The sequence below is a fragment of the Fukomys damarensis genome, unplaced genomic scaffold (assembly GCF_012274545.1).
Source record: "Fukomys damarensis isolate Sample0158 unplaced genomic scaffold, DMR_v1.0_HiC HiC_scaffold_10, whole genome shotgun sequence".
Taxonomy (NCBI): domain Eukaryota; kingdom Metazoa; phylum Chordata; class Mammalia; order Rodentia; family Bathyergidae; genus Fukomys; species Fukomys damarensis.
In genome coordinates, this window is record NW_022900922.1 from 13,846,149 (window position 1) to 13,870,117 (window position 23,969).

The 23,969-nt window shown below is 42.5% G+C and overlaps 1 protein-coding gene across 1 annotated transcript in view; it reads right to left on the reverse strand.

Moving 5' to 3' along the window:
* Window positions 1–1,289: 1,289 nt before the first annotated feature.
* Map3k21 (mitogen-activated protein kinase kinase kinase 21) overlaps window positions 1,290–23,969 on the reverse strand; it is a 39,443-nt gene continuing 16,763 nt past the window's right edge. The window contains exons 2-10 of the mRNA XM_010622009.3: window positions 23,433–23,613; window positions 21,443–21,591; window positions 20,409–20,584; window positions 14,595–14,835; window positions 7,428–7,550; window positions 6,817–6,967; window positions 6,349–6,446; window positions 4,219–4,929; window positions 1,290–2,173 (exon numbers count right to left, since the gene is read on the reverse strand). Of these exons, the coding sequence (XP_010620311.2) occupies window positions 1,803–2,173; window positions 4,219–4,929; window positions 6,349–6,446; window positions 6,817–6,967; window positions 7,428–7,550; window positions 14,595–14,835; window positions 20,409–20,584; window positions 21,443–21,591; window positions 23,433–23,613 (2,201 nt within the window). The 3' untranslated portion in view covers window positions 1,290–1,802. The remainder of the gene's footprint in view (window positions 2,174–4,218; window positions 4,930–6,348; window positions 6,447–6,816; window positions 6,968–7,427; window positions 7,551–14,594; window positions 14,836–20,408; window positions 20,585–21,442; window positions 21,592–23,432; window positions 23,614–23,969) is intronic.

A 23,969-nucleotide genomic window follows, 5' to 3' on the forward strand; every position in this document is an offset into this window, starting at 1 on the left:
ACCAAATCATTATTATATTATTTAATAACAACTCACAAGTGAAGCCAAATTATAGAAGAGACAATAGCACTACAAAATGTGGTAAGTACCAAGACTTACTGCAAGAATCTAAAATGCAGGGCTGCTTCCTTATGGCCCCTGTGCTGAGTGCCATTCTTCCAGGCCTAGGGACACTTCTGTGTGGTGACCAAATGATCATCACACCTGATTCAATTTACCTTAAGTTTCTGCAACGGCAATTGAGCAAACCTTAACCAAGCTACAATTTTAAATGAAATAGCAAAAATGTCTGTAATTTAGCTCTTCATTGCATGGAAATTTTAAAGTATTTATTGTCTGCATTTGGTACAACCATAACCTAGTGACAGAAGAGAAACACAACAGATAAGAAACCCAGGCAAAACCCTCAAGCTCTTGTAGTATATTTTCCATCCCAGTACTCCAGCAGTCTATTTGTACGATTATAAAAGTCATCCACAAATACCTTTAACTCACTTAAAATCCTGATCTGATATTCCAAGACACATTGTACAAACTCAATTCTGGAAATAATCTATACTAGTCATTTCCACCATAATTGTGTATTACAATAGATGTCTAACATCCTCAATTAAATGAAATGTAAAGCAATGACAAAAAGAATTCAAAGTTGAACAATTGTAATCCTTTGAGTTGGCAGTGTTCATCTTTGGATTAGAGTGATTGTGTATGCAAGTAGAGAAAAGTAAAATTATATGACATGAATGTTTATAATACAAGAGATCTGTGAGCACAGGCTTGTGTAACTTAATCATACATCAGATTCCAGTAGACTAAAGAATTTATCAGAGAATGAAGAAGTTTTGGAATTGACACCAAGTCAACAAAGGCTCCCTCGGGGGCAGCAGTCCTGACCATGAATCGCTGATCTCTAGCACCTCTTGTAGAGTTCTAATGGACAAAGTGTTTAGCAGTTAGTCAGCAAAACTTTCCTAAGTTACATTCAGTAAAGCTTCTCAAAGTGAAATGTTGTATAATTGAGAAGAGACTTGGACATATTTATGCATCAGAAGTCTACAGTACAGTTTTAGTTTAAATAGGACTCTAAATCTGTTCTAATCAACAGATTTTTTTTTTATAAATAGGTATGTTTTCTTATATCACATTATCATTACCAAGACACCAATAGTTATTTTTTGGCATTCTTTTGTACAAATTAAAAAAAAAAAGACGAGCTGAAGGAAAGAAAAAAGGGAGGAAGGGCCGAGGATTTAGCTCAGCAGTTCCGCCTCCTGCCTTACAAGTGCAAGGACCTGAGTTTGATCCCTGGTACCAAAAAAAGAAAAAAAAAGGAGGAAGGAAGGAAGGCAGCAAAGACAAGTGTCATCAGAACCCCACTATGTGCTCATGGGGGGATATGAAAACTAACAAGCCCTTAAGACAGTACTTAAAAGAAGGGAACTGAAATGTGTTCTGTACCTGTACCAGTCCTCTACAGTGAACAGAATCACTATGCACAGAAAACATGTATGAACAGAAGCAAAAAAAAAGGACAATGCTTAAGGTGATTTCACCCAGCACAGTTCTGCCTGTGGCACATGTTTTGGTTTAAACTTCCGTGTATTTCAAATTACTAGGTAGGACCCAGAGCACATGATATATAGAAGCTGGACAGCAGTCATGCGTCCCTCTGGAGTTAGTGTCTGTTCCCAATGTAGTCACTGGGTGGCAGCTTTTCAACGTACAAGAAGAGAACACAGCTCAAGGCACAAAGTGTCTGCGTTTGTTCACCTGAAACAGAAATGCTTCAACAGCAAAGGCATTTAAGTCAGAAACTCCTTCTCCAGGGCACAGATGGACGGCCGCTGACCTGGGCTTTTCATCCTGCACAGAGGCCCTGTGCAGTCCTTGCTCTGCCCGTCAACATTGGCATCCAGTGAGGAAGGTGCCTGGGTACCCAGGACACAGGCGGGGCCTGACCCTGTGAGGCCACCACCACAGGCCGCCCGCGCAGGTTGGGACTGTGCCCTGCGTGGAACTGCCCTTGGCACATCTGATGGACTTCTCAGGGAGACAGTGCCAGGCTGCAGCAGGACCGTGACAGCCCCATGCAGGTCAGGAGAGACCTGGCTCAGCAGGGCACCGTGAGAGCCAGGTGAGGTGGAGTGTGGTAGTGCAGAGGCTCCGGGGACACCTGTGAGAAGAGAGTCACAAGACAACGTACAGTTAGAAGGACAATCACTTCTGAAACTATGAACCTCAGAAAGAAAACAAGTCAGATGGTCACTCAAGTGGATGAATACTTTAATAGTGGGCCTCACACTGGTCAGGATCTTACCTGTACCTCTCCTCTTGTTTGTACGAAGAGCTGACCCAGTAAGACAAAAAAAACAAAACCAAAACCAGAAACGCTGTGTATGAGAGTATTGTGCTATAGGATTTCTCCTTGTGCAATGACAAATGACCAATACTCTACTGACTAACAAAGGGGTAACAAACTAATTTATCTAACTACAGTGAATAATATAGTATTAGGAGATGAAGCAGAATAAACAATAATTAAAGAAATTTCAATTTTAATAAATCTTTATAACCAACTTCATCATATCATTTTCAATTTATGAGTAAAAGGCATTTTCATATATATATATATATATATATATATATGACCTCATTTAATGCTCATGAAAAGTGTATGAGATTATTGCGATTATCTTCACATATAAAAGAAATGTTAACCCTTATACAGAGTACCACCTGAGAGCAGAGTGCCCCTTGATTTTTGTCACAGTTCTACAAAGAGTAGAGATTAACTAAGCACATTATTAGTCATTTCAATATGATTATCACCCCAGGCCTACAGAGTACATGGAGACAGGATTGTAAGGGATTCGCTCAGCATCACACAGCAAACTTGAGCCCAGGCAGCTTCCCTGCTATTGACTGCAACCTCTCGATAACCTTAAAAGCATTCAGATGAGGGAGCAGGTTACATAACTGCTCAGGATTACCTGTCCACAGATGTACAGCTGAAACCTGGACCTTAGTCCTGTCGCTCCAAATCAACTGTTTCTCATGGGGAGCCATAGCACCTCTTCAAAGGTCAGACTAAAGAGCCATTAAAGTTCAGAAATATCACAGTGACCACCACCTTGCACACAACAGCAAGATCCAATCGCATGAATGCTCACTGAATTTTAGAAATGGAAAGAAGGCAGCTCCCCATAACAAAGAGGGAGATGTCAGGTACAAATCCTGACAGCACTGTTGCAGTGAGGTCCTGGATAAATCACTAGTTTTTCATGAGTTCTAATCATGCTTCTGCACCTAGGCATATATAGTGTATGTATAATCAGTCAGGCCTTCCTTAAAATGAAGAGACCATTTACATGAGAGTGGCCTTTTCATTTACAAAATGCTACCAGCAAGCTTACACTGCCTTTAAGCCTTGTTCAATGAACTAGAAAAACCTACTGGAAAATCTGACTTTTCTTTCAGAGCTTCCACACCTGAGCACAAACCTCACAGGAAGGTATAATGTGTTATGCATAGAAGTGTGATTCCTGCTGTCTCAGGCTGAACTGTGCCCCCTTGAACCTAAATACTGGATCCCTGATGCCTGGCACCTCAGAATTTAACTATCAGAAGGTGCAGGCCTCGAGAGATGTGATTAAATTAAAATAGTCAAGGCTGGGGATTTAGCTCAATGGTTCTGTTGCCTGCCTCACAAGCACAAGGTCCCAGGTTCGATCCCCGGTATCCCCCCCACAAAAAAAGTCACTGGGTGTCCCTAATCCGGTGTGACTGGGGTCCTTATGATAAGGGGACCAGGGAAGACACACATAGAGGATGGCCACATGAAGACACAGGGAGAGAGGCCTCACAGGAAACCAGCTCTACCTACAACTTGGCCTTGCACTTCCAGCCTCTAGGACTGTGAGAAAATACGGTTCTGTTGCTTAAACTCCTTTGTTCTGCCAAGGGTGGGGGCCAGTTGTTCTCCACATGCCCTTTCTCCCTACTGTGCTATTATGCAGCAAAATTGCTGACATTTAACGACACTTTTCCCAGAATCTGAGTTATAATTAATTTAAAATCAAAGGAAAGAGAAATATAAAACTCAGAGGTCCACGTGAACATCAATACATTATTAAATATAATTACTAGGGAAAGAGGAGCATTCAGCCAGGATCTGCAGTGGTGGTTTGTACCACGCCCCCAACCACCAACGTAACCTACGTGGAGTCAGAAAAGGATTTCCGTCCGACGAGGTCTGTCTGTGATGTGAGGCTCTGTCTTTTGGGGGACCATAATAAGGCACGTTCCCATCACGTGTCTGCCCCGAGCAGGAGGCAGGCAGGCTCTCCATCACTCTGCGATCAGTCTCCAGTCTTGGCCCCGGGGCCAGCTCCTGGGTGCTTTCTGGACAAGCCGGACACAAATCAGTGTCACGAGGAACCTGGGTGCTGCCCAGGGGTGGCTTGTCCCCATGTGTTTGTGGCAAGCACCTCGTGGAGAGAAGGCTTGTGGTGCTGCTGGGGTCCCTGCCTGCAGACAGCGGCATGGGGGATGGCCCGGGGGCCCCCTGGAGGACTCCCGCTTCAATCCGCACGTCCCCCTCAGGTGGCAGCTCTCCCGCAGGTTCTGCTCTGCCAAGCCCCCTGACGTCCAGTCCCAAGGCCACCGACGCCAGCAGCACTGCACACCCATACAGGGCAGACTCCGTTTTCTTCCTGTGGGGTCCACTGAGATTGGTCACAGGCACCCCCCGAGCGGGGCCCAGAGCAGAGCTTCCTGTGGGTCCCTCTGCCCAGCCCTCAGCCTCCTCCAGGTTCTGACTCTGATCATCTTTGCAGAGAGGTAGATCAGTGTAGGCCTGACCAGGCAACTTCATTTGCTTTGGTTTTCTGTTTTCTCCATCAGCAGGGTGTTTTGGCTCTTCACCAGACCCTAAAGAAAGATATAAATTCAAACTCCGTGGTTTCATTTGATGGTTAAAAAATCACTTAAGTTATACTGTAAAATAAAACTAGAGTCTCATGAATATTCTAGTCAAAGCACAAGGAGTCCTTTCACTTTGGCAGATGTCTCATCAGAAGACTCCGAGGGATCAGTCTCCAGGACCCTACAACTCAGTTCCCCACAGACAAGCCCACAAGGAAATGAGATGTTTCCTACTCTTCAGGAAACTGTTCCTTGCCAGCATCACTAACAGAAATGATTGTGGGAATAAAGTCATCACTGTACAAAAATGCACGCGTGCGCGCACACACACGCACACACACACACACACACACAGACATACAAGCACTATGTCACTCAGAAGAAATCCAAGAAATATCATATTTTGCTAAAACATTTTGAACTTATCACAGCATCAAATGACCATCTTAAACTGTCCAGTATAAAGAACAGTTGTTTTTCTTTGTTAATAAACATCTCTTTAAACTCAGGCCACCAGGACTGGGGATTAAGCTCAGTGGCACCACACTGCCTCACAAGCACAAGGTCCTGAGTTTGATTCCCAATACCAAAAAAAAACAACTTCAGGCCACAAAATAGTAATATTACAAGAGCCCCACCTCATCTCAGAAGGATGCTCAAGGAGTGTTCCCACATTGGCCATCTTGTGTACTAAATAAACTAAATAAGTAAGTGTGATATTATCTTTCTTGTCAAAAATCAGAAATTATAAGAACAGGGATTTAGCTCAGTGGTTCTGCTGCCTGCCTCACAAGTGCAAGGACCCAAATTCGATCCCCGGTAGCAAACAAACAAACAAACAAACAAAAAACCCCAAAAAAAGATCATCAGAATTTATAAAAAATCAGGATGGCAGGGACAAGGGGAAAAACTGAGAACCAAGACCTGTCATGTAAAGGTACAAGATCTCAATAATGAATGTAACTGTACTGTTTCAGAGAATTTATAAAAAATCAGGATGGCAGGGACAAGGGGAAAAACTGAGAACCAAGACCTGTCATGTAAAGGTACAAGATCTCAATAATGAATGTAACTGTACTGTATACCTAAAATGTACCAATAATTTTAAAAAAAGAAAAAAAAACAAAAACAAATAGTTACTACAATTTTAAAAACTACACAATGGAAAAAATGTTAATAAACACAAAGATCCAAAAAAATCAAAAATTACAAATTTAAAAAAGACCACATAGAGCCTAATCACTTTCTGCTGATAGAGACTGAATGGAAAACAATTCTGGGGCTTAATCGGAGCTATCAGGAGCCCTCTGGCCAGTCACCCTTCTTTCTGCTCCTTTAAGGACCACTGGAGACCATGACATCAGAGCCTGGAGAACACAGATGTGAAGTCTAACACGAGCACAGTCTGTATCCCGATGCATTTACCTGGCTGGTCTACAAAGAGGGAAGCCAAAGGTGTGGTCTTCTGGCTTTTTATGAGGATAGATGACCAAGGACTGTTGCCGTCAGAGAGAGGCCTCACCCTAAGAGAAAGATGTTCATTGTCATAAAACAGAGCCACATGACATACAGACTAGGTTTTGGGGGACACAGGTCAACAATATTTTTAAAGGTGCAAGATAAAGACATTTGTACTCTTGAATTTGGAAGAGCTAATAAAGTACAACTAAAACCTTAAAACAAGACAACAAAATGCCAGAGAAACTGTTTACTTACTAAATAATCATTTAATACAGTTAGTACGATAAATTCATCCTAGGAAATTAAAGTGATATTCTGGTATCACTGTACTAATCTAGTTATTTTCTGAAAGTTAGGTCTGGCCAAAGTGACGGGAGCCGAGGTACCACATGGTCACAGCGGTCACCAGACACCCCTGGCCCTCACACGTACCTCTCTCTGCCATCGGTGCTTTCTTTCGTTTGAATTGAGCTTGGTCCCCATGTACAGCCTCTTTTCTTGAAATTCCTTTTTATATCTTCGAAATCTTCTTGCCGAAAGACCATGTTCCTTCCCCAGGTTTTATTGTTTTCGTCAGATGTCACTGGATAAAGACCACCACTGTCAGCCAACATCAGCACCATGAAAAAGGTGACGCAAGAGGGGGGTGGTTGAGTACACCTGTAATCCCCGTACTCTAAGAGGCTGAAGCAGGAGCGCTTTTAAGTTCAAGCCCAGCTTGAGCAACTTAGTGATTTAGCAAGAGCTTGTCTCAAATTCAAAGAGAAACAAAAAAAAAAAAGCAAGGGGGACTGATATGAAGCCATCCCCAAGCTTTGGTTCCAGGAGTCCACTCCCACTCCCGGCACCAACTGCACAGAATCTGAGGATCATAGGTGGCTGTGCACATAAGGAAAATGGCCTAAGGAACCTAAATTTTCTTTCCCAAACAGCTGAGGCACCTGTTAAATGTCACCTACTCATGTAAAACTTGCTGTAATAACATTTCTCTTCGTTTGAATCAAAGGCAAGAAAATGAGTGAAATCAAGAGAAGACAACTCACACTGAATGGCCCGGAGGCGAGGGAGCATGGTGGGGCTGCTGGGCGGGCTGGAGCTCCTGCTGTCCCAACTCCTGCGCCTGTCCAAGGTGGGGGAGGCCTGCACGGTGATCTTGTGCTGGAAGTCTGTTGGATACAGCAGAAGGGAGGGAGGACAGGTATGACATGATTTCATGTCATTCCATCCCCATGTGCCAGGCACTGAGCAATAAAAGCAAACACTACCAAAAGTAACCAGGAAATAGATTTCAGGGTCAGTTTCTCTGACTTTGGTTTCTTCTTTACCTTCGATTCAGGATTCAAGTCAAGAGACAGTATTTCAGAGGTTATCATTAGGTACAAAATCAGACACACATATGTGGAAATCTCCCCCATTTCATGCAGAAGCCAAAGTCTTTTGGGATCAGTTACCTGTATTCAGTCAGAGGCACTCACATGCAACACTGAACTAGGAGGCCCTGGATTTAAAGGAGTCTTGAGTCCATCAGTAAAAGACAATGGCTCAGAAGCTAGTAAGGAAGTGTTCTGAGCCTATCACACTCCTATTATGGGGAGCAACAATAGTGCACGGGGCTGTGGTAACAAGACAGAAAATGTAGCTTCAAGGTATTTTGTGGCCAGTGAACTCAATGAATGAGAGCTATGAAGTGTGATCAAATAATATGGTGAATGTTTACATGAAAAAAGTATTATAGTAAAAGACACTGCCACAGATCCCCTCAAAATACTCCCTCTTCCTTTGAACACTTATCCCATTATTCTTTTCACTTTCTGAAGCAGTTCTGGAAGTCCTCTTTCTTGAGTATCTTTCCCAGATGTTATTTTAAAACAACACAGTAAATGCTGCTGCTGAGTGCCATCCAACAGAAAGGCAAGCTTGTAAAACTATCACGGCCTGTCCTCATCCACCTTATTCATGGGATCTAACAGTGCTGATTCGAGCTCTTCCCCAAAGCCAAAGTGGTCATGCAACATAAATGTTTTGAGTTGATTCAGCACATCAAGGCATTGTAACAGTGCAGCTAAGAACACTCACGAAAGAGGACTTTTAGAACTGCTTCAGAAAGTGGCAAGAAGGATGGGAGGAGCGTGTTTGAAAAGAGGGGGAGAATTTTGGGGGGATTAATGGAAATGTGTCTTTACTGTGATAAATTTTTTAATTTAAATGTTTGCTGTATCGGTTAATCATATCTCATATACTGTGACCTAAATGGCACGTGGCAGAGATGAGCCATGACCATGCGAACATACGGAAGAGGGGACAGAAAAATTCATGGAAATTTGGACACGAGCAAAAGAATTCACCAGGTTTCCTTCAGTACAGTGCTGGGCTTCCAATGACAGATTTCCTATCAATTAGGCTATGTTTACAACTCAGTAGGGGCAAAGGTTAATTTGACGATTTTGTCTGGTAATGTAAATTATCTCTATCTGGTAAAAAAGACAATCCCATAAATAACGATTTACTGCTATATCAGGCATTAATGGGATGTGTTTTTAACCTTGCAATCTAATCCTGCTATTCCTTTAAGACTTAACTTCTTAAATGTTCACTGGAACCGGTTTTATCTGGTTATCTATCACTAGTTAATGAGTTGAGGAAAATCTTTGAGACATCATGTTTGCTTCTTGTTTCCAAGAGTTATAATTTACCTTTTTGGAAATTATACTTTAAAGACCTTTATTGCACCACGTAGTAGTTGAGATGAAGAGACAGAATTTGGTAGACATCTATGCAATAATTCATGCAAGAAATCTGAACAAAAACTTCTTTGATAAAAATCTTTTCCCTAGCCTTACATATCCATTAAACAAAATATTTTACAAATTCTGTGTTATACATTCTTCTTCTGGAAGAGTTGATATTCTGGATTGTAAGGCTAGCAAACTTGGATTTGAATCTTTTGAATTTACACTAGCCATGTGAATGTGGAAAACAATCTCAGTACATTTGCCCACAAAAATGGAAAAATCCTATTGTTCCTATTTTACAAAACTGCTATGAAAAATTAAACAAGGATCAAGGGTACTTGGCACAGGACTTAGGATATAATGAATAATCATAAATGCTAATATTGTCTGCATTCTCTTCATCCTCTCAGCCTTGGCTATCACAACACCCTACAGCCTGTCTCACATTCCCACAGCCCTTTCACATTTACCTTCAGCCCTCAAGTCCACCTTACAGTTGCCAGATGTACTTTCTGAAACGCAAGGCAGCCATGGCAATCACCTACCTAAAAACTTTCAAAAGCATCTTATGACACCTGTAATTCTAGCAGTCTCAGAGGCTGAGGCGGGAGGATCACCAAGTTTGAACCCAGCCTGGGCAATGTAACAATTTAGGGAGATGCTATCCTAAAATAAAAAATAAAAGTGGCTAGGGATTAGCTCAGAATAGTGGCCCTGAATTCAATCTCAGTACTGGGGGAAAAAAAAGCAGTGTCTCTCATGATTCCTATGTTACACATTAAAATGGAAACAAACCCTGCAGGCCCCCACAGGTTTGTGAGTCTGGGTCCTTCCTGCTGCTTTGGCCTTCTCTCATCGCGTCTGCCCCTCTCACACCATGCTGCACCTGGGTGAGCCCCTAGCACTCTATTTTAGGCTTCGTCACTCACTAGGCTCCTGCTGAAACTACCCAGCCCTGCAGAGCACCAAGAAAGCAGCCCAGATACACCAAAGAAAGCATTCCAGTAAGGCTTTATGGATACCGAAACTTCAAGTTTATACGCTATCAGGTGCAAGATGTGCTGCTTGTCTTTTTTTTTTTTTAAGCCTTCAAAGATATGCAGCCCACACTGAGCTCCGGGGCTGTGAAAAGCAGGCATGGCCTGGTTTAGACCTGTGGGATGCACTCTTAAGACTCTGGTTGAGCCACACTGGTCTCTTTCAATTCTTGCAAGTAACCAAGCTTCCTTTTCCTGTTTTCTTCCTTGTCTTCGTGTTTGGCATAGTCTTACTTATTAAGTCACAATTTAAATGTCACTTCTTTAAAACACTGACCATCATCTCCACTAACCTTATTATTTGTCCTACACAGTAGTTAATAATTACAGCAAGTCAGTAAGCACGTGTTTAATTATTAGCAGAGGCCTGACTTTCCCCCAATGCTGTGAAAGCTCTGTGGTGGAGACCCCCAGAGTGAGGCCCCGCTATGCTGCCCTCCAGATGGGGCGAGGGCCTTGCACGTAATAGATGATCTAAAAACCGTTCTTTGACTATTTTCTCTGTAAATAAGGCTAGTGCAGGGACTCTATTTATTTTATCATAACCCCTGATACTCGGTACAGGGCAGACCCTCAAGTGTTTGTTGAATGACAAAGTTATGTAAAGCTTATCAACCAGACCAAACTGGTACTTAAAGTTAACTGTATGACACACACAGCAGGTTGGAGGAGGTCTGGAGGACAAAGCAGATGGAAAAAAAAGGACCAGACAGGACTCCACCTCCCTCCACGTGTAGGGTTAGAACTTAGGAAATAATTGAGCAGGGCAGAGCCGTCTAAGCAAACGAAAGAATAGACACAGGAAAACAGTTCAGGAGGATGAGTGATTGGATTTGGTGGGTGGTAGTAAAAGGGAGAAACAGTCACACTCTGGGAAGAAACTACTTTGGATTGAAGGGATTTACAGAGGTTCAGGCAGCCCCTGAATTGTCTGTCACCACTAAGGAGCCAATTCGCTGTGAACCGAGGGGGGCCTGGGGTCACAGTGTTTAAGGACACATTGCAGGGGACACATGGTGGGACAAGAGACTACGGTAGGTAGAGACAAGAGCCCCAGTGAGCAGCAGGACAAGACTAGAGGTACCTTCACCACAGACACATTCTCAAAGCATCTGGAAACATCTGATACGAGTGCTTATAATACAAGCGTTCTTTACAGTTTCAAACACAACAGACCTTACTGTAAACATCCCTGTCCTTGGAGCAGGGTGAAGCAGAGTCTGTCCCAGTTATATATTTGGGGAAATGAACACTGAACTGTTCCCTCTGGATCCTCTAGGATGGGCGCTCAGAGTTCTGTTTACGGCCATTGCAAGGTCTGGGGAAGCACTGTGTGTCTGGATCAGTTACACTGAGCTCTCATTCGTACAGATCCTGTGGCCTCCATGGGAACAATCACTTCTCCATAAAAGCAGTGCTGTCTTCTAGAGAAAGCGCATGAGGTATCTGCTCTCTCCCTGTACACACATCCATCTAGTCACTAACACATACCACGCGGGTAACGTCCAGGGGTGGCCATCTGGGTGGGCTTTGGTGCCTTCTGAAGGGGTCGAATGCACCACCAGCTCCCACAGCGTCCAAAATATCTCTGCACTGCTTTTACATGTCCTAAAAACATAACTTCAAAATAAACACAGCACAGAGGGAGTGATTTAAGAGGTCACAGCATCCAAACCTGTCACCATACTTTTTTCTTTTACAGATTCTAATAAAAATATTAGGAATACTCACAAAGTCTAAGTTTAAGCTTTCAGTCCAAGATTATGCCCTGAGCACTAATCTGCCTCATTTGGTAACCAGGCACCATTTGCGTTTTCTAGCGGTAAGTTGTTATAGCCATCCTCGACAGTAAGATTAAAAACTAAAAATCATCAGTGACTGTGAGGAGACAAAATTACAAGTGAACCGAATTAGACACATCAAATAGTGTTGAAATACTTGAGGGCACAAACATTAAGGAATAGAGAAGCACTCTAAGCTAGTTCCACACAGAAGTGCACACTATGGGAAACCCTGCATGGAAAGCCAGCCTCTTCGATGTATCTTCTGGGATGATGTGCTATTAAACAGGCTACAATTTGATGACACAAGGAATTTTCTACCACATGGTTACAACTAACTCCCTTGAATAAAAGGCACACACAAAAAAAATCATTTTTTTTTTGTGCTATAGTATGCTTAGCCCTGTTCTGGGTACTATACAAGTAAGAGTGCGTGTGTGTGAGTATATATGTGCGTGCATGTACGTGTATGAATAAACTCGCGGTATGTGTGCCCACCTGTGCACGGGGCTGGAGGATTTCAAGATGAAAAGAGTTCCACATTAGTTCCAGGATTATAGCAATGCAGCGCCATCTTGTGGGATGGAGTGGCAACTGCCTTATTAAATTCCAGAAGGCGACTTAATTCTTTCACAACGGATGGTACTAACAGCAATACATTGGGGGGGGGTATGCTTTAATTGAAATATTTTATTAAGTGCCTCAAAGTAAATAAATATGTAACTAAAATATCACTTTTCTTTTCAGTAAAAGAAATGTTAAGTAGTACAACCAAGGAATAAAAGAAATCTGGCAAAAACAGTCAAGTATATTCAGTCATCTTTGAAAAAATTCAAGGTATCAGTCATGGAACATTTGAGAAGAAAAGAAAGTGAAAGTAGGATCCCAGGAACCCTAAGAAATTGTGTTTAGCCAGATGTGCTGGTGCACACCTGTAATCCCAGCACTGTAGGAGACAGAAGCAGGGGAAGCTCAAGTTCACGCTCAGCCCAAGAAACATAGCAAGACCTTAACTCAAATAAATAAAATAAAATAAAGGGCTCAGAATATGGCTCTGTGCAGACGCATTGGGTTCAATTCCTAGTATTGAAAAAAATTTTTTTAAATTTAACATCCCTATCGTTGACAAGAAAAGGACCACTGGGATGATAATTCAATTCTTTCTTCCAAATTTTATCTCCTTTCCCATCAGATGCTTATCACTCACTCCCCAGAGCTTCCTGAGGGAAACCATGAATATTAATTAGGATAATATAGTCACAATGCAGAGAGAAGGAAGGGTGGGAACTGGAGAAGGAAACCCACATCCAATCTTCCCCCAATTTTTCCATCACCCACGCTTGAGAGTAGAACTCATCTCACTGAAGATAAAATAGCCTAGTTTTTAACAATGGCTGACACACATAAGGCAGTCCTGGCAGCAGCCTTCCAAGCACCTGGTTTAAAGGTAAACCTGGGAAGAGAACCTGGAAAAACACCTGCTTTATTTCTTCTCCCCAGAGAGGTAGAAGGTAAGATGTAACCCCAGCCTAGTCTCACTTCATCAAATCAAATAACAGCATGTGAGATACACATACCGGAAACGTCTGATCTACTGAGAACATGCGATCACCTAAAAGGGCACAGGGTGCTGCGAGATCTCCGGGGGCTCTTCCGGGTAGTTTATACGTACTTCATGTAAAACACAACGGTCATAGCAGGGTGTGGTGGCGCACGCCTGTAATCCCAGCACTCGGGAGGCTGAGGCAGGAGGATCACTGTGAGTTCGAGACCAGCCTGGGCTACATAGTGAGTTCCAGGTCAGTCTCGACTACATAGTGAGACCCTGTCTCAAAAGACAAACAAACAAAAAAAACCCCAAAAAACAACGGTCATTACCGTTACTTAAATCAAGGGTCCACGCTGCTAATAATCATTTTAGGAAAACACCAGAATGAGTAAAAGCACTTATAGGTAGACACAAACACACACACACACACACACACACACACACACATATGATACATGTATAATGAATAAAGAGATAGGCACAGGTATTTAGCAGACATTCTATATTGTCACCACCCTTCCATGGCATTACAAAGAATCATAAAATACAGTGAGAGTATTTAGCTTTCCCTAAAAGCGGGTACAATGTTTGCTACATTCTACTCCATTTGGCTTCTCCTACTGTACTACTAAAGGGCTTGAATGTGCATATGTACTGAGGGGATTTAGCAATCCCTTTGTATTACTGTCAATTTTTAAAAGCACGTGTAAAGAGTTTCCCACAGTTACCCAGTTCACTAGCAGGAATGTAACTGCAGTACTGAACACACCGCGTTGAAGATGCTGTCCCGAAAAAGCTCAGAGACCACAGGATAACTACCTCCGATTCTTGCGAGCGCGGCAACTGTACCGACTACTGACGATGCACAAGGCCACATACCACTGGCCCTGCACAGCGGGCTTCAAGCTCAGAAGGAAGGAGATCTGAGAGAGCGCAGCGGGCACGGAGCCGCAGCACACAGGGAAACCCTTAGGCTGAGCGGGCCAGTTGACACATGTACTGCATTCTCTGTTGCAAAACCCAACTTCCCCAACTTTCCCGATTCAGTTGAAACAAACCTTAGTAAACGGGCGTCATGCAAAATCCTTACAAGACTGCAAACAGCTCATACCTGAAGGCAAGCTGATACGATGTGCGTCTTTGAGCTTCAGCCGGCTTCTCCGGAACTTGCCCTTCCTCTTCCTCACATGCGGCCCCTCCTGGTTGAGCTGGAAGATGAGGATGTTGAGCTCGCGCTCCAGCACGTCGATCTCGCGCTGGGCCAGCTGCTGCTCCCTGCGGCGGAGCAGCTCCTCCTGAGACTTCTGCTGCAGGGCAGCGCGGCTCAGCTCCTCTTCCCGGGACCGCAGCTCCTGCAACACAGTCACACTGGCAAGTTGTTCAGCAGCAGAATGGCACTTCAGGTCTTCTGCCCCACACCTGCGCCCTTGGCCACGGTGTTTTGGAGCACGGCCAGTAGGTGATGCCCCTGTCCTCCACTGGTCCCCTGCTAGCCCAGGTCCTCTCTGCACAGGGCAGCGACAGCCAAGAAATTCCCAACACCCCATTCGTCTAGAGGGAGCAGAGCCTCTGAACAGGCTCCCACCTGAGCAGGTTTTATTATCAGACAGAGGCTTCACGTTTTTTTAAAACCCGATTTTAACATTTCCCTCTCTGCATCTCTAGCCTTTATAATCATCTAACATGTAAAATATACATTAATACACAACACAGAAATGTATGAAATACTTTAAAATACAGCCCAAAGCTAAAGCTCAATTACTTAAAGGATGATTACTGCAGCTTAAAAGCCTGAGGTTCAGGCTTCTCCACTTCGGGACTTGCATAGGCATTTAGGAGTCTGCTTGCGGAATAAAACACCCTGGTGGAGAGTAAGGGAAAAGCACAGCTAATGTGCCAAGAGTGAGCTAAGGGACAATGAGACACAGCTTAACGTTAACTTAACTTCTTGGTTTTGGTTTTAGAAGTATGGACATTTAAGAAATAGGACATTTCTGAGTTCAAAAATACTTGAGAAAAAATATTCAATAGCAAAACAGAGAATTCTATCAAGTTTTAAACCCAAATCCCCCGTTGTATTTCATTTCTATAGTGTCCTCTTCTTTACCAGAGATGTCACTATCGCTCAGCGTGCTAACCTACTTTCTCTTCTAGATTGCCCTGCTCCAAAATCTAGCACTGAAACAACAATCAAGGCATCTGCAAGCTTTTTAAAAAATTTTTTTTTATTCATTTTTTTGCAGTACCAGGGATCGAACTCAGGACCTTGCGCTTGTGAGGCAGGTGGTGGCTCCACTTGCAAGCTTTTATTTATACTGCTCAGGCAAATGGAATCTTTGTGTACCTCAGACCACACTGAGTTGGTAACTGCAGATGTGCTTCAGGTGCAGCTCTGGGATGCGTGCTGTGGGAGCCCAGGCGGCTGGGCAAACACGTCCTATTCTGTATGACCAAGCAACACTTGAAACAGGTCCCCAAGGGTACCGGTCCACCCAGAGTCACAGCCCGCCAGGGATAAAAGCACCAGTTCTCTCTGCTATCCCTTGGGCTTTTTACAGATGGATCTAAAGAATAATTCCAGTGTATCTGTCAGCACAACTTTGTAAAGCAAACACAACCACCCTTTCACAAACAGAAGATCAAAAGGAGACAGAGAGGCAGCTGTAGCTCAGTGGAGAGCACTTGCCTAGCACATGTGAGGCCCTGAGTTTGATTCCCAGCACCACAATTAAGCAAGAAAGAGGGAAAGAAAGACAGGGAGTTCCAATAACAAAAATGTACTCATTGGAATGGAACTGATCCTGAATTTACAGTGATTCTACCAAAGCAGATTGAAATTCTGCTTTCAAGTATTCTTCAGCTTTATTTTCTCTAAATATATCGTGTACACAAAACTGCTGAAAAAAAATGCTTATCTTTGAGGTTACCAATTGCTTCTGCTTATATAGATCAGCTAATTCTTATCAGATCAGTTACTGCTTCATTACTCTATGCTAGATATAAATTACTATTACTTTTTTAAAATTACATATTTAAAAACTTTTTTCTTTTTTTTTTTTTTAGTACTAGGGACTGAACTTGGGTGCTCTATCCCAGGAACTACACCCTCAGCCCTTTTTATTTGAGGCAGAGTCTCACTAAAATTGCTCATGTAGGGCTCAAAATCGTCCTTCTACTTCAGCTCCTCAAGCAGCTGGGATTATAGGTGTGCACCATGGCTCCCGGTCTGTAATTTTTTTTTTTAAAACTAAACTTCTCCAAATAGTTTAGCCAAATTGGAGACTTTACTGCAGTAAATGAGAGAACAGAGGACAATTTCCAGCCAACTTACAATTTCTAACCTGCCATGTGTACCTTTTTGCTAAGATACTACTTTTCAGGAGCACTGACATCCAACCAACTCACTACTGTTAAACGAGATGATATGAGGGTGACATATGGGCAACACATTCAGTAAGGAGTTTTGTGTTACAACTACGGGAACGAGTTTTAATTTCTAGGTCCCAATCTAAATATGCATCCCCTTCCAACAATTTCAGGAATGAACTACTTTTTAAAGATTTTATGGGGCAAAAAAAATCAACAAAGTGAAAGCAGCCAAAGTAATCTTCCTAATGAATGAATTTTAAAATCCAAAAATAAAACGAAAAAAGAAAGGTTCTGGGGTAGCAGAACCTTTCTGAGTACCTTGAAATCAAGCAGCACACACAAAAAGCGCCTTCTGTGGCTGAGAGGACTAGCGTGGATACTTGTTTGCTTGCTTGGCACATACTACTCTGGTGATGCCGATCCGGATTCCTGGCTGTGGAGGTTAATCATTAATGACGACATGCTTTCCTTCAGAGAGCAGCCAAGACAGGTGCAGGCGCAGGAGGCACCAGGACAGACACACAGAGATAAGAAGCAGGAATTTAGGGAGGACTCGGTCTCTGGGGAGGCTGCCCTGCCAAGTTACTGACCATGAATTCCAAGTATGCCGTCTCCTACGCTAGGCAATCAGTGAACAAGAAAGGGAGATAGGGCACGCACCCGGGGTTTTTCTTCATCAGAAAGATGCAGTTAGAAATCTTTAAGCCAAAAAAAAAAAAAAAAAAAAAATAAAAAAAAAAAAAAAAAAAAAAAAGTCATGCATTCTGTGGTACTAAATAAAAAAGCTCACAAGATACTGTGAAGGCTTTCTCTCAAGGTGCGATGCATAAGAATCAAGAGAAAAAGAAAAAACCAGACTCCACTGACAAATCCGCCAAAAGAATAGTGACCCTGAAAGCATGTTTTCATTGGTATACTGCATATGAGGAGAGCTACTCAACACACCTATATCCTGCAGTTTTAAAAATAATTAGCAATAATCAAATAGATTAAAATAAGTTATGATTAGTAATCTCACTTCCAAACTTAAATATGTAACTCGAAGCATTTCCCCCCTCAAAATTATTTTCTACTACTTTTCTAAAAATCATTATTTTTGGGATTAAACACCTAATTTTAGAATTTCTAAAAATAATTTGGAGAAGTGTAAAAAAACTCAGTCTTTATCATTTCAAGTCACCAAAACTATAAAAGTTTCCACAGAGCCTATGGATGACCGCACAGAGAACTGCAGGCACTTCTCCTCCTTCTACTGTTTCTCCTCCTCCTCTGGTGCTCAGGTCTGGGTGGAGCAGGGAGTCTGCGCTACCTGGGTCAGCTGAGGCCATGTTCTTCCTCCCGAGAACCACGCTCGCTTAGCACTTACTGTGCAGGAGAGCACGCTGGACTCCGCACGCAGAGTTGACCTGAGCCTACCCCACCTGGAAAGAAAAGCTTCCTGTGACCCTGCTGCCTCGGAACACAGAGAGGGACTAGCCCTAGTCCTAGCCCACATGGCAACACACAGCTGAGTCCCAGCGTGGCCCAGTGTTTGGCTCGGAGCTCTGGGTTTTCGCCACGACTGCAGAGGGCTGCAGGTGCCAGTGTGTGTTCCATGTAAGTGTCCTGTTTAGCCTCTGCCTTCCTTCCCAAGGGGGAAGCTGGCAGCAGTGAAGCTGACTGTCCCCAAGGCGTTCGTCTAAGACCAGACTTCAGTCCCTGGGGCATTCGTCCCACTGCTACTTCTGAGCACTGGGACAACAGGCAACATATAAAGTATGATAAAAAAACTCCAGTGAATATTTAAATTTTTAAAATTACAGTGAAAGCCAACTGCCATTCATCTCCCTCAAAATATTCCTTCTTGCTCTCAGCACACTTATCCCTTTGTTCTCACCACGTTCTGAAGCAGCCCTAGAAGTCCTCTCTACTAGTGTCTCTGATCGGGCTGTCCCGGCCATCTCAAAATCCTGAATCTGTTCAAAACGTTTACCTTTCGTGGCTATTTTAACTTTGGAAAAGAGCCAGAAGTCTCACAGGGCCAGATCTGGTGAGTAAGGTAGATGGGAACACACTGTAATGTTTTTATTTGATAGAAAACATAAACATTACAAATGGATTCAGGACATCAAGGCACCCATAAAGTGTAAAAACAACGGTCTAAGTATGTTTGAGAGGGAGAATTCTGAGATAGATTAATGGTAATGTGTCTTTTACTTTAATCTTATTTAAACATTCACTATATATTTTGATTACATCTTGTACCCCCCTTGTCTAAAAGCCCTTTCAGGTATGAAATTCCTTTCTGGGTATAACTTTATAAGGTAATTTATTACGTTGTACTTTTACATAACACGTTGTGACTATATGCAAAAGCATTTGTTACACAATCCAAAAAACAAAAAAAACAAAAAAAAAAAAAACCAAAACTGAAACTGGTGGGCAATTATACAGTTCAGACAAGAATAAACCCTGACTCATCAAAATGCTAAAGTACCACAAAAAAATGTCTTTAAAGCAAATAACACTACTCCTGAAAGCATACCTTAGATTTTGGGGTGCTTCAGTGCCCTTTCATGGCATCTGCTAACATTCAAGGGACCATACTAGCTCAACTCACTTCCCACCAGTCTGTCTTCCAGTTGCACTTTGACTTTGCAGGTGGTGATGTAACTGCAGTCTCTGGATATTTACCTTCTGGGCTTATATTTCCCCTTCTTAACAGACAAGCACAGCTTAACGCAATATATTAAAGAGTTCAAAATTTTCACTTTGCTGGTTTTTCCAACAATGCGATGGTCTTGGAAATAAGAGGTGTGAATTAGGGAGAAACACCATCAAAGGTGCTGTAAGAAGCATAACCAAAAACAACACACACAAGCCGATGTGGTGGCACACGCCTGTAATCCCAGCACTCAGGAGGCTAAGGCAGGAGGATTTCTGCGAGTTTGAGACCAGCCTGTGCTACACAGTGAGTTCCAAAGCAGTCTGAACTACATAGTGAGACCCTGTCTCAAAAAAACAAACAAACAACAAACAAAAAAAAAAAACACACACACACCTTGTGCAATTCTGATTCACACAATGAAAAGACATCTTTGTCACATCTGATGTGGAACAATTATGATATTAAAGAATCACTGCTATTTTTTTACATAATAATGTTAAGGAAATTATTTTTAAAAACTCCTTTCAGTTAAAGATGCATACTGAAGAACTTATGGTAAAATAACATGAATCTAGGATTGGTTTTAAATATGCCAGTATTAAAAATGATAACAGAAAAAGAAATGCACAAAATGATCTAAAAAATGACAATCACTGAAACTGGTTAATGTATATAAACAGTGTATTATGCTATTCTTTTTCTTAATTTTACATTGAAAAAATTTTCATGTAAGTTTCCTCTCAATTATACACATCGAGTACTTTTGTTTTTATTTTTAAACTGAAAGAAAGCATGTCAATAAATATTAATGTCTGAAAATACTGTAAAATAATGCTAACTAGCAGCACTTTATTTTGTATATAATTTTTAAAGATGTGAATATAATACATAACTAAATATTTCTCGCACCTTTTCCTTTGTTCTCAGCTCATCGAACATTTGTTGGATTTCCAGCTTCCAGTCATCTTGCATGGAATGGAAAGACTCCTGGGGCATTTCAGTCATCACAGACACCTCAATAGCAGACAGCTGTTGCAGGATGGAGGCAAACGACGGGCGAATGTGAGGGTCTTGCTCCCAGCACTCTGCAGAAACGAGAAACAACAGAAGTTCCCCTGTCAGCATGGTGCCAGCAACCTCTAAGACAGCAAGGATTCTAAGGTATGTTTTACTATGAACTGTTTATCAGTTTAAAATCTGTTTCTGTAAACCAGAAGTTCACATATCCAGTGTCTGCTCTTAAGGAACTATGTGTGGTGATTTCACATCCTTTATGTCGCTCAGTATCTAGGACACCAGAGTGCGTAGTGATCATTCGTAGGCAAGGCTGCTGCTGTCTGTGTTAGACAGCACTGGAAACACACACATCCGCTTTCCAGGCCTTACCATGAACTGTGTGCCCCAGAGGCCTAAGTTGCTGCAGCAACTTACTGACAGGAATTACATACATATAAAATTCAACCTAAGAAAACTGAAGTCTCTCAAATGCTATAATAATCACAATAGGAGTTGAGGAAATAGCCTGATAATGAAGTCAATTTGCTGGTCACAAAGAGTTAGCAATTTTTTAAAGATAAGGATCAAATTTACAAGTTTATAGCAAAGCCATGTGGGTTATGCCTGTAAAACATTTCTGCTCATCAAGTAGAATGTAGCATGGCCAATGATGCACCCAGCTCAGGTCTGTGCCAGCTTCCTCTCTCCTACTCAGAGTAGTGCAAAGTGTTACTGTCACTCACTTGGGTTCTGCAGAAATCAATCACTGGTAAAAACGGATGGCTTTCAGTTGCTCAGCTTATCAAATCTGTATTAAAAGATGAGGTTTCTAATTTTTAAAACAGTATGATTACTTAGAAATAACTGCAAATGGCAGTATAGGCATTGCTTTTTGGTTAAAAACATGCAGATGTTCTCGAGTGACTTTCCTTGCCCAGCACACATACCTTTCATAAGCTTGGTGAATGGCTCAGGGCAGGTAGATGGGATGGGCAGAGTGAGCTTGTTGACCGCCACCCCGTAGGCCACAGCCAGACCGTCAATGCCTCGGTAGGGGACCTCTCCTGTGAGCAGCTCCCACAGCAGCACGCCATAGCTGGAAAGCAAAGTTCCACGTGTGAAACGGGCTGGGAGTGTCCCGTTCTCATGACAGAGCTGGGCTGCACACTGCAGTGCAGCACTCCAAGGGTGACTGAAGTACTAACCATAATGAAATACCGCTGCACACCTGAATTTAAGTCGAATAACCAGGGTGGGGGAGGAAGTGGTGAATCAGAGCCCTCATGCACTACTGGTGTGAATGAAACATGGTGCAGCCCCTGTGGAAAACGGTCCAGCATGTCCTCAAATGGTTAAACCATATGGCCCAGTGACTACATCATCCTCAGGAATATTGCCAAGAGAACTGAAAATATATTGCCTCAAAAACCTTGCTCATGAATGTCTGTGGCAGCACCATTCATAGGAAGCAAAAACTGGAAACAACCCAAACATTCATTAACAGTCTTAAGAAGAGGTAAACAAAATGTGGTCTGGCTACGGTGGAATATGAGCCAAAAATGGAATGAAGCCTTGATACAAGTTGTAGCCCAGATGACCTCTAAACATTATGCTCAATGGAGAAACCAATACAAAGAAACAGGTACAAGACTGCATTCACATGAAGTGTGCAGAATAAAAAAACAAAGCCAAAGACACACAGAGTGTGGACTGGTAGCTCCTTGGGACAAAGAAGGGAATGTGTACAGGGCTTCTTTGTGGGACAATGAAAATGTTCTAAACTCCATTGAGCTGTTGGATACACACACAACCTTTTTTTTTCTCATTGAGTTTATTGGTACATTTTAGGTATACAGTACAGTTACATTCATCATTGGGATCTTGGACCTTTACATGACAGGTCTTGGTTCTCATTGTGTCCCCATACCCCTGCCCTCCCTTCCCTATTTACAAAAACTTTATTTCCATTTTTTCGTTCTCTCAGATTTATTTCTTTTAACACAACCTTATTAATACACAAACTGCCATAGAAACTGTACAGCTTAAATGGGTGAATTGTACAGCATGTGAATGATATCTCCATAGAGCTGTTAAACAAACAACAGAAAAAACATGGAATTTTAATACATGCCACACAGGAGCATTAAACAAAGGCAATTAAGGCCTGGGTGCACTTGAATTATGAAATGTGTGATTTCTCTTTGCTGTTCCATCACGGTTGGTGTCCCCATCTTCCTGATGAGGTAAAACAGTATGGCAGGCAGCCTGGCATTCACCTGGCTTCAGCCCTACACTGGCCACAGGAGGATTCCATCTTTAGGTGGAAAAATCTATAAAAGGAAGGCATCACTCTAAAGATTTTCCTCCAATTCCCTCCGTGCTAATGTTGTTTGTGAATTGCAAGGAATCAAAAGTTTGCTGAAAGTGAAAATTCATTTTTATGTACAGTATTGGTAGGCCTTATAAATCTTGGCATTGGAGTTCATTCAACTAAAAACTAGTTTTGGTCAAGCTCAGATTTAACAAGAAGGTTCTTCCACTAAATGGAATTACGTGACAACAGAAACCTCAAGTTACCTATCCTCATGCCATGGGCCATCTTTTTTGTTTTTCTGCAGTGCTGGAGATTGAATTCAGGGCCTTCATGCTGAGCTATATCCTCAGCCCCTTTTATTTTGTATTTTGGAGACAGGGTCTCAACTAAATCAGTAAGTGGCCCAGGCTGGGCTCAAATTTGAGATCTTCTTGCCTCAGCCTCCCAGAGCACTGTGATTACAAGTATGTGCCAGCACACTCGTCTATTGACCATCCTGCTTCAAGTCACGACAGCATCTTCCAGAGGTCCTCGCCACTTGGGTTCAGAATTGCAGAGTCCATAGAACTAGAAGAAGCCAAGCTTGCGACTGCGGACCGCGCTATACAAAGACGCGTACTCACCTCCAGATGTCGCTCCCCTTGGAGAACAGAGACGACCTGATGACCTCAGGGGCCATCCACGCGTAAGTGCCCGCCGCGCTCATCTTGGTGGTCCTGTGCCACTCCCTCGCCAGCCCGAAGTCTGTAATCTTCAGTGTCTTATTGCAGACGTCATCATGTTCTATCTTCTCCAGCAACAAAACTAAAGGGAAATCAAAGATGGGGCATTTTCACATTCTGATTTCCCAGTCACGATTTTTTGATGGCATCTAAAATATAATCTCACTAGCTGCTGGGGCAAATGAAAATGACCTTGTATCTCCCCTCTGTTTTTCTTTTTCCAGTACTAGGAATCAAGCCCAGGCATACTCTACAACTAAGCTGAATACTCTGGCCTTTATTTATTTATTTTTAAATTCTGAGACAGGTCATCCTTACTTGTTCTCATGAGACTCAAGTTGGTGCATTTTATCTAACCTACACCATTTGTAGAGTAATGATTGGGGGAAATGTAATGACCAGGAAATAAACTATGATGATTGCTGAATTTTACATTTG